At 44.2% G+C, this 10,836-nt stretch overlaps 1 protein-coding gene across 1 annotated transcript in view; it reads left to right on the top strand.

The window, feature by feature from the left end:
• BSN (bassoon presynaptic cytomatrix protein) overlaps positions 1-10,836 on the top strand; it is a 49,089-nt gene that overhangs the window by 25,089 nt on the left and 13,164 nt on the right. Inside the window, exon 3 of the mRNA XM_029284424.1 lies at positions 2,780-9,580. Coding sequence (XP_029140257.1) covers positions 2,780-9,580 — 6,801 coding nt within the window. The remainder of the gene's footprint in view (positions 1-2,779; positions 9,581-10,836) is intronic.

The raw sequence follows: 10,836 nt of genomic DNA, 5'->3' as shown, positions 1-10,836 counted from the left end.
ACCCCGGCTATCACATCGGCCAGCTCAGGCAGGGCTGCTGTTACATAGCAGGGAGCCAGGTATATAATCAGCAAGCCCACTTGAACCCCTTGCCCCCATTTCACAAGGAGGGACTCCACACCGTCTATCTGAGGCACAGTGGTCTCCCTAGGACAGAGGCTCTCCCTTATGATGACCGCTACCCCCCCGCCCCTACCCCTAGATATTTATATGCATGAATGCCTTCACAATCCCTTTCAACATTCTCTCATTTAACACAGACTCCTGCTTCCCTACACTTAAAGGCTTGTACCTCTATTGATTTATGTTGATCCCTAATTCTGCTGTAGGTCCATAGAAACTTAATGGCAATGAAGAACTGATGGTTCAGGTTCATAGGAACAATGATATGGCAATTGAAACTTAGTAGCTTGGTTCCAATCTGCCTAGTTTGCAACTTAAAGATGAAAAAGAGGGAGGGAGGAACTTTGCAGTATGCGACAAAATTTTGAAAGAAGCTAGAAAAAACCAAAGACATGCTTACTGGGAAATGTAAGAATAGATGGGCTTGAGGAAGAGTCAGGGAATTCATATACTGAATGACTTTGAGCAGGACTAGAATTTCAGCAAGGGAATCACCAATCTTGACTCTTAGACTGTTGCATGTTAAAGCTATATGGCTAGTATCACAGTACAGATTCATTCAGGTAAGAGCATGTTAAGTAAGCAGCAAGATTTAGGCTGCTTACTTTTTGTGACACCACTGGGGTGGGAAGGGGGCATGGCCAAACAGTTGTTCAAGTATCAGCATGATATGGGTGCAAAAAAAAAGGCTAATGTAATTTTAGATTGCCTCAGATTATACAAAAGCATAGTTTCTAAATCACAAGAAATGCTGATTCTATTTTATTCTGCTTTGGTGAGAGGCTGCATTTAGTCTCCTATTTAGGTCTAAGCTGAGTCTGAGATACAGAGAAATTGTAAAAAGAGGGCACACAAGGGTAATAAGAGTAATTAGGAAACTCAAAATGAAGTATCAAGAAAGATTGAAGGCACTGGGTATATCTGGGTATCCATAACCTTGAAAATATTGAAGGGAAGTATGGTAGCACTGTTCAAATAGTAGAAATTATGTCATACAGAAGAAAGTAAAGATTGTTATCTTTCATTCCAGTCACACCCTACACCTTATTGTTTAAATTCAATCTCTCCTGAAGACAACTTACAATCTTTTTTCAGTATTTTCTTTCTCGTCAAACCATCCCTTGTTTAATGAGTCTTACCTCCGCAAGAGGGAAAGTAACCCATGTAAGTCTACCTACGATCTATTGGACCGGTCCCCTGAATTTAAACATATTAAAACGTAACTCGACTGACCTGAACTTGATAATTTTATGAGGTGATGCCTCACGTAATTCTGAAGCTTACTCAAAGCTAAGCTGGAAAAAATGTATCATTCAAATAATGGTTTTTGTATGTACATGTAAAAACATTAATCTGTGTGAGTGTGTGTGGGGTGAGAGTTAATGTATTATTCAAAAAGGCATGGAAAATTGTTTTAAATAATCAAGTAACACATTAGGCAACTTTTGTGGAAACTAAAATAGAGATCTCCAATGCATTTTTATTTTTATTTTTTTGGAGACAAGGATGCTAATGCTACTTTTTGCAAAAGCAACAGTTGTGTGTCTGGTCTTGACTTTGAAATTGTTCAGCCTTGGGTAAACCAGATTTTTTAAAATAGAAGGACAGAGCCAATAAGGCATGTAAACCTGAGTTCCTGGTTTAAGGGCAGAGAATGTAGATTTATAACATTTCAGAGTTAGCTGTTTGGATTTAACACATACTTTTCATTGTTCTAAAAAGCTTGATGAAAGTAGGCCTGTCATCCATTTGGATGGAGACTTATAAGTATCACAATTCATAATGACACAATGCTAAAACATCATTTAGGTAACAAAAAAAACACAACCAATTGCATATAATGGGATAAACTTTTTAAAATAACTAGTCATGATTGGGCAGATAATTCTGATTTGCTGAAACAAACTTGTGTATGTTTATATTTTTCTAATAACAAAAATGTTTCATACTAGTGCTAGGAAATTGCAATATACCTCAAAACAAAACCTTCCCAGTGAGATGACATTTGCAGCAGAACAGTATGGGCTGTTCGTTTATTAAACTACAAATAGATGGTCTGAAAAGACCTTGTTCTTTTTTCTTTTGTTGATTTGAATCTAGCAGGAGATATCTTTTATTAACTATGTATATTGCTACTATACATTTGTGTCATGTTACAAAGGTATATATCTGTAAAATAAACCCCAGACTTGTGTTTTGACTTCTGAGTGTAGGTTGGAGTAGGAAAAAAAGACAAAACAATTTCTTCCTTCAGCTTCTCATATTAGGAATCAGTCTTGCATGCACTTTTAAATTATTAAAAGGTAGAGAGGATCTGATCTACCAATCAAAAGGCATTGCACACAAATTCTGTCTTTCTGCCATAAATAACTTTCTGGATTAAAAGGAGCAAAGAGAACAGTGGAAAAACACCGAGATCCAAAGGCCCCTGAAAATTCTATAAAGAGAACAGAGTGATTGGATAATAATTACTCTACCAGCAAGCAACAAAGATAAGGGTGCTGCTCTCATTTCTTAGCATATTATGGTTGCTGTTTTTGAATGTTAAGAGTCCAGGTTAATTGCAACTATAAATTGCTGTAAACCTGAATAATAACATGAATTATGTTTACAATCCGTTATAATGAAATGTTAATGGATTTTCATTTCCTTGTAGGAATCCAGCAAGCCTTATCCCTCAGACCTGCAGTCCCGCAGCCCCCAAAGCTTGAGTGATACGGGCTACTCATCTGATGGGATCTCTAGTTCCCAGAGTGAAATCACAGGCTTAGTGCAGCAAGAAGAAGAACAGCTAAATGAAACAGGAATTGTAGAACCAAGTCCTCCCAGTCCTTCTGAACTTACTAAGCTGGAAACCAGCATGCGCCCTTTACTGGAGTCAAAGAGCTTGACCCATCCATCAACTGACCGTGGGAAAACATACCATGAATTACGGGAGGAGCAGAGGCAAAGACAGAGGCCACGGTCACTTTCTATCACTCCAGAAGCCTTTGATTCTGATGAGGAGCTAGAAGACATAATGGAAGAAGATGAAGACTCTCTGGAATGGGATAATCAAAGGGAGAAGAAGGAAAGCGTGGAGTCTTCAGATGATTTTGGCAGCAAGCTACGCCATGACTATGTAACAGATAGTAGTGAAGCAGGATTCTCCCCATTACCAACTAAACAGAAAGGCAAAGAGCCTGTAATGACAGATGAAGAATTCATGAGGAGGCAAATCTTGGAGATGAGTGCAGAAGAAGACAATCTTGAGGAGGAAGAAGAGTATGATCGTTCAAAATACAGCACTGCAAAAAATGGACACAAGCTTGATTCTGAGAAAAGTAGAGAGCCTATTGCATCCAAGAGACGCCTGCCTCACAGCTCGAGCAGCATATACGAGGAGGAACAAAAAGAACTGGAAAGCGCCGAGAATGATGACATGGCTGCCTCTCAGGGAGGTCTGCGTCGTTTCAAGACCATTGAGTTAAATAGCACTAACAACTATGGCAGAGACATGGAGTTGAGCCAGGAGGCAGACATCAGCCTGGACAGGGAACCTGAACTGGAGATGGAGAGCCTTACAGGCTCCCCAGAAGATAGATCAAGAGGTGACTATTCCTCCACCTTGCCACCAACTACACCCAGTTACACATCAGGAACATCCCCAACCTCTGTCTCTTCTCTGGAGGAAGATAGTGACAGCAGCCCAAGCCGCAGGCAGAGATTAGAAGAGGTTAAACAGCAGAGGAAAGCTCGGCATCGCTCTCATGGCCCTCTACTGCCAACCATTGAAGATTCTTCAGAAGAAGAAGAGCTGCGTGAGGAAGAGGAGCTATTGCGAGAACAAGAAAAAATGCGAGAGGTGGAGCAGCAGCGGATCCGAAGCACAGCACGCAAAACAAAAAGAGATAAAGAGGAGCTGAGGGCACAGAGGAGGAGAGAGAGGTCTAAAACTCCGCCCAGTAATTTGTCACCTATTGAAGATGCTTCGCCCACTGAGGAACTGCGCCAGGCTGCAGAGATGGAGGAGCTGCACAGGTCTTCCTGTTCAGAATATTCGCCCTCTATTGACTCAGAGGCTGAAGGATTTGATGTCATTGCCTCCAAACTGTACAAATCTGGCAGTGAGTACAATCTGCCAACCTTCATGTCCCTTTATTCTCCAACAGAAAAAATGGCCGGCTCTAGTTACCCATCCAGCAAGCCCCTGAAAAGTGCAGAAGAAGCCTATGAAGAGATGATGAGGAAGGCAGAAATGTTCCAAAAACAACAACCTTTCCAACAAAGTATTTCCTACAACAACACTTTTCAAGAAGTAAGTTATCGTGGTTCGGAAGACCAAAACAATTTTGAATATCAGTATATAGATGACTATGGTTATGATAGTCGGAGTGTAGATTCCTCGCAAACTGACTATCAGAATGAGCTTTCCAAATCTGGGGCACTATATGAAGAAATCCTTCAAACATCACAGAATATCTCCAGGATGCATCAATCTTCTACTCTGGATTTGACACTTGAGCAAGAAATGAAGAAAAAAGGGAGAGAAGATCCCTATCCAGAGAAGCAATTTTTGAATGCCGAGAGTGCATATGAAAGTGGCCCACTCACTCCAGGAACAAGTCCTACCCAACTCTCTGCTCCCGTCTCCTTTTCACAGACTGAAAGCAGTGCGGGCAGAATAATTCCCGATGTTAGAGTCACTCAGCACTTTGAAAAAGAGAGTAGTGAGCAAACAAAGTTTCATAGTTCCTCAGTTACAGCTAGCTCAGTTCCAAAGAGTGTAGCTATGCCTTACTCATACAGTAAAGGAACTAGCCCAGTCACTACTGTTGTTCCTAGTCCAGCTAGTGCAACCCGAATTTACAGCTCTCCAACTTCAAGTGGCTCTGATGTACCACCTGTGTCCACCACTAGCCAAAGCCAGACAAAAGTAACTGCAAATTATGGCTCTCAAACAGAAAACATTTCCAGGGTCAGTGGGCCATCAGTAAGAGATAAGCATCAAGGTGTGACTGATGGCAAGACAAATCTACCCATGGCAACCCCCAAAATGTATTCTTATTTCAAAAGTTCCAGCCCACCCCTTTCCCCTTCTTCTCCTACACAAAGTCCTACTTATTCTGTTCCAAGAACTGGGATGCCCTCTAGTTCCGGGGGAGGAGCTAAATCAACAGCTGAGTTTTCTACCCAAACACATAGCACAATTATTTCATATGACATTGCAACTACTGGGGTATCAACAGCTTCTCCGATGATAGCTCAAGGAACACAAACTCCTCACAGAGCCAGCTCCCCATGCTTGGCTAGGCAACAGTCATCACAAGAAGCCCCCTTTATGGTCATCACCTTAGCATCTGATGCAGCTATTCAAACCAAGCCAATTGGTGTAAGTTCCTCCATTTCGCCACCTTCATCTCCAACTCAGCAAGGCCGCCAGCAAACAGTACATAGTTACAGCCAAACAGCAATCAGTGCAGTGCAATTCCAGTCACAGCAGGTCCAGACCACTCACACCAAGGCACAGTCAATGCCTGAAAAAGCCTCTCCTTACACTCCAGTTCAGAAAGTGCAGAGCACTGCTACTGACCCTATGCCTGGTGTGTATAGCTGGGGCACACTACCTGCAGAGAATATTTCTTTGTGTAGGATATCATCAATCCCTGGGACATCTAGAGTAGAACCTGGACCTAGAGCATCTGGTAGTAATATTGTAGATTTGAGGACAGCAATAAAGTCTGCTCCAATTATTGTAACAGACCAGGGAATGGATCTCACATCCTTAGCTGCTGAGAGCAGAAAATATTGCCTCACTATGGACCAGTCACCGAGTCGGCAATCCACAGCCATCCAACCTTTAATCATTAACCTCAATGCCCAGGAACAACCACATGCTATCATCAGCAGTTCCACCACAGTCAGCATAACAGTTGCATCTACTATGCTTATGTCCCAGTCAAAGCAACCAGTTGTCTATGGGGACCCTTTCCAGAACAGAATTGACTTTGGTCAAGAGACAGGAAGTCCAGTCTGCCTGACGCAAATTAAACAGGTGGAACAAGCCGTTCAGACTGGCCCCTTCAGAGGACCCATGAGTGGAGCTGGAACATCTGCTTCTATGGGCTGGCCAGAAGCAGCAGGTCCACAGCAAACAAAATTTGCAAGATACAATTTGCCCAACCAAATGACATCCTTGATAAAAAAAGATACTCTAATTACTCAGACAAGCAATGCCCAAAATATTGTGAGTGCCATTCCCAGGCCGTTTCCTCAGGATCAAAGCTCAGAGATATATAGGGGGGTTCCAGTAGAACTGAAAAGTCAGACTCCTTCAGTTGCTCTTGGAAGTAAGAAGTCCCAAGTGATGATGGTGCAGATGGATGACCTAGCAGCAGGATCTGTCACAAAACTCATCAAAGAAGAACCTCCTTCTAATGCTCTGGACCTCACCGGAATGAAGCCTGAGAGCCAAGTAGCATGCTGTGATGTAGTCTATAGATTTCCATTTGGAAGCAGCTGCACTGGAGCTTTTAATCCATCTCCTAAGGTGCCAGAAAAACATGTTGGAGAAACAGCTCCCCTTGGCAAAGCTAGTAGCCAGTATTATGGAACCAGAGAACAGGAAATGCCGGAGACATTCCCTTACAGAGAGCAGCCAGCGCCGGTCCCTCATCCGTACGAAGAGCACAGATTCCATCCGCATGGCATGTTTGGGAGATTATATTCCTCAATGTCGGATACAAATCTTTCTGAAATGGGGTTGAACTATTACTCAGTTAAAGGAGACCAGCACTTCCCTTCCCCTGCTGGAGATTCTGCTGTGGACCTGACAACCATGAAGAATTCCTATAGCCATAGTTTCGCGGAGGGAGGACACCTAGGGCATGGGCTGCAATATGGCTCTTTCTCTGACCTCCGACAACCCACTGAATTACTAAGTAATTCATATCCCATGCGAAGGTACAGCTCAGCCTCCAATATCTACTCCGATTATAGATATTCATCAAGAGGAGACTTGGCTAATTTCCAGGAAGCTAGCCTGGCTCATTACAGCGCTACCACTGCTCGTGAAATCAGCAGAATGTGTGCAGCCCTTAATTCCATGGACCAGTATGGGGGCAGGCATGTAAATAGCCAAGATCTTCTACAATATGGACATAGTGCTCTTGGCGCTGCACCAGGAGGGACTGGAAACATTATGGCTCAACAGGGTGCCATGAAACCAAACATGATGTACAATCCAAATTTCCCAGAGTCTCGTTCTGGCTTTGGAAACTTAGCCCAATATAATCTCTCAAGGTTTGGAGCGGTCAGACAGGTACTCCCTTCCACAGCTACTGTACGAGCTGCTGATGGCATGATTTATTCAACCATTAATACACCAATAGCATCAACCCTTCCCATCACCACCCAGCCAGTTTCGGTGCTACGACCCATGCTTCGAGGCCTGTACAGGCACTATGCTCCAGGTAGTATCACAGCTGTCCCTCTGGCTAGCCTCACCAGAGTACCCCTAGTTACTCCTAGGGTTCCCCTTGCACCTCCAGGTCTTTATCACTATACTGGGCCCAGCAGGATTCCTGCAGTTCCTACTGCACCTGTAATGGAAACACCGATGTATTTAGGAAAACCACTTAGCACCTCTGCAGCCAGCACTGCTGCCAGCACAGTAAGCATAGCACCTGCTACTAAGTCCCCTGCTCCAAGCATGGCCAGCTTGCAAAGACCTGAGCAGACGGGGGTTGGCCCCCGTGAGGAGGTGCCTGTGCCAACCTCAGAGGTTCAGGGTCCTGCCAGCCAGACACAGCAGGAGCCCTCTCCCCGACTGCCAACCCAAAAGCCTCAGACAGAGGCTAGCACTGCTAGCAAAGGAGCTATGGAAAGAGAAGAAAAGGAAAAGGAGGAAGAACGGCAGAGGAAGCAACATGAGCACATCCTCCAGATTGAGAGGGAAAGAGTAGAACTGGAAAAACTGAGGCAGATGAGGCTTCATGAGGAACTGGAAAGGGAACGGGTGGAGTTACAGAGACACAGAGAGAAGGAACAGCTCTTGATGCACAGAGAAATCCAGGAGTTGCAATCCATAAAGCACCAGGTCCTCCATCAGCAGCAAGAGGAGCGGCAGGCCCAGTTTGCCCTGCAGCGGGAGCAGCTCGCCCAGCAGCGCTTGCAGTTAGAACAAATCCAGCAGTTGCAGCAGCAATTGCAACAGCAGCTGGAAGAGCAGAAGAGGCAGAAGAGTACCTTTCCTCCAGTATGTGATCCAGCTGGCCGGATTCCTTCTCAGGTTACCCCTGAGGTAACGATAGAAATGCAAAGGACCATGGCCCAAAATGGACAATATTGGCCACCTCTAAATCAAGCCTTTATTGCTACAGCAGCCCCGGGGCAAGACGTACAAGCACAGCCCCGCTACCCAGGACTCCAGAGGCCTCTTACAAACTCAGCCTCTGAAATGTCCCTGCAGACTGAAGAACAGTGGGAAACTGGTCGGGGGATAAAAAAACGGAACTCGATGCCTCGTCTTCGGGATGCATATGATAAGGAGCCCAGCCACGAACCATACTTGGTGAAAAAGATCACAGACAGCAGCGTGCAGACTGACGATGAAGACGGCGAGGAACGTTTCTATGCATCCCGCCGGCGCCGTCCTCGGCGCAGCACTGATTGCAGTGTTCAGACAGATGAGGAAGACAATGCTGAGTGGGAACAGCCAGTGCGTCGACGACGTTCCCGCTTCTCCCGCCACTCGGATTCCAGTGCAGAAAGTAAAGCCGATTCTTCAGCAAAAGGAATGGCCAGCATAGCCATCCAAACCATCAGTGACTGCTCTGTGCAGACCGAACCCGACCAGTTGCTCCGAGTGTCCCCTTCCATCCACATCACTTCCCCTGACCCCAGGGTGGAGATCGTCAAGTACATCTCTGCCCCCGAGAAGACCCAGAGAGGGGAGAGTTTGGCTTGCCAGACAGAACCCGAAGTGCAGCCCCAGCCAGGCATTGCAGTCCCTCAGCTCACGGTGCCCACCTCAATCCCTCCTTACTCCTCCAACATCCAGATGGTGAGCTCTGGGCCTCTGGATCCTCATTTAGTCCGACAGCAAGCACTAGCCAAGAAGAAGCCTGTTCCTCTTGAAATCGGCTACCAGTCCCACTTGCCCACAGACTCCTTGTCTCAGCTTGTGTCCCGACAGCCCCCCAAATCCCCTCAAGTCCTCTATTCCCCAGTGTCTCCCCTCTCCCCTCATCGGTTGCTAGAGTCGTCCTTCGCATCTAGTGAAAGGCTCAACAAGGCCCACGTGACTCCACAGAAGCACTTTATGTCTGAGTCCATCCAACGCCAGCAGACCTTGCCTCGCCCCATCAAAACCATCCACAGATCTTTATCTGATCCCAAGCCCATCAGTCCCACCTCAGAGGAGTCTGCAAAGGACAGGTTTTCCTTGTATCAGCACGCCCTTCTCCCCAGCAGCCAGGTAAGATCACTTGGTGTATGAAAATTGAGCTGGATCTGATAATATTTCATCTGTTCCTTTCAAAGTCCCAAAGATCTTAGACCAGTCTGCTGGTTTTATCAGTGGGTCTTTATGTAAATAGCAGGCCAGGAAAGAGGGAGAATATTTTCAGCTTCAGATGAAGACTAACATAATCACTCCTAATGTCCAAAGCAGGTTCTGCATTTACAGTGTGAGCCGAACTTCATAAATTGTATTACATCTCTACTTCCCTGCAGATCCACCACTGGATCTGTTCTTATTCGTGCTTCTTTCCACCTGGCCTGGACAGATTGGAGCCTTTTTTTAAGCTCCAAAGCTTTATTTTTGTATTTTAAACAGTATGGCTTTTTTAAAAAAAATTAAATGGATTGTTGAGAAAATTTATACTAAGCAATAAGCCTACACTACAGCCAGCTTTTTATCTGACATGCTTAACATTTATAGCACCAGTTTCTCAGAACACTTTCCAAGACAATGAACTATATAAGCATAGTTAAAATGTTGTATTTGTCTTCATTCAAACTACTCAGCATATCCCCAATATGACATTAAGTGCTAAGAAACCTACAGAAATAATATAGATGTTGAAATATCATCCTGTCTCTCTCACATAAATTAATAATGGTATCAACTACATTGAAAGTGTTTGTTCCATCGTAGGGTCGTTAAATTACTAAATATGTGTGTTATCATGATACATTTATCATATTAAAAAAAATTAATTTCCTTTTTCCTTAAATATATTTCTGATACTGTGCAGTCTGTGCGCATTCAGATACTAAACACAGTTAAATTCAAAACAGAGCGTTATCTCGGTTTAAGAAATACGTGGTAATACAGAAGTAAATGGCTTGTTTGTCTGCCATCTAGTGGTGGTAAAAGGAAATACCATTTTCTGCCATGCATAAAAATACAGTATTTCTTACTGACATACACAGGACTCTGATCTTTTCCTTCGTAGTTAAAAGACATCCTGTATTCCCCAAAATATCCTCCTCGATTAACTTTCTTTTACAAGAGCTAAAGAAAATAAGCCAACTGTAGTACCATTCTGCTTGAAGAAATACCATAATGTCTCATATCTGTCATCAATCAAAACAAAAGAGGCAAGGCGTTATAACTAGCAGGGAGAGATTCATTTTTGATTTTGGCCACCAACAGAGATCAAAAATAGGGAATGAACCCTGTCTTACTGAAAATATGGAAAAGGGCTCTGCCTGGAATGCATACATGCA

The sequence above is a fragment of the Protobothrops mucrosquamatus genome, unplaced genomic scaffold, assembly GCF_001527695.2.
Source record: "Protobothrops mucrosquamatus isolate PMUCROS unplaced genomic scaffold, P.Mucros_1.0 scaffold579, whole genome shotgun sequence".
Taxonomy (NCBI): domain Eukaryota; kingdom Metazoa; phylum Chordata; class Lepidosauria; order Squamata; family Viperidae; genus Protobothrops; species Protobothrops mucrosquamatus.
Note: the sequence above shows the minus strand (reverse complement) of the source record. Positions and strands in the feature narration are given on the sequence as shown.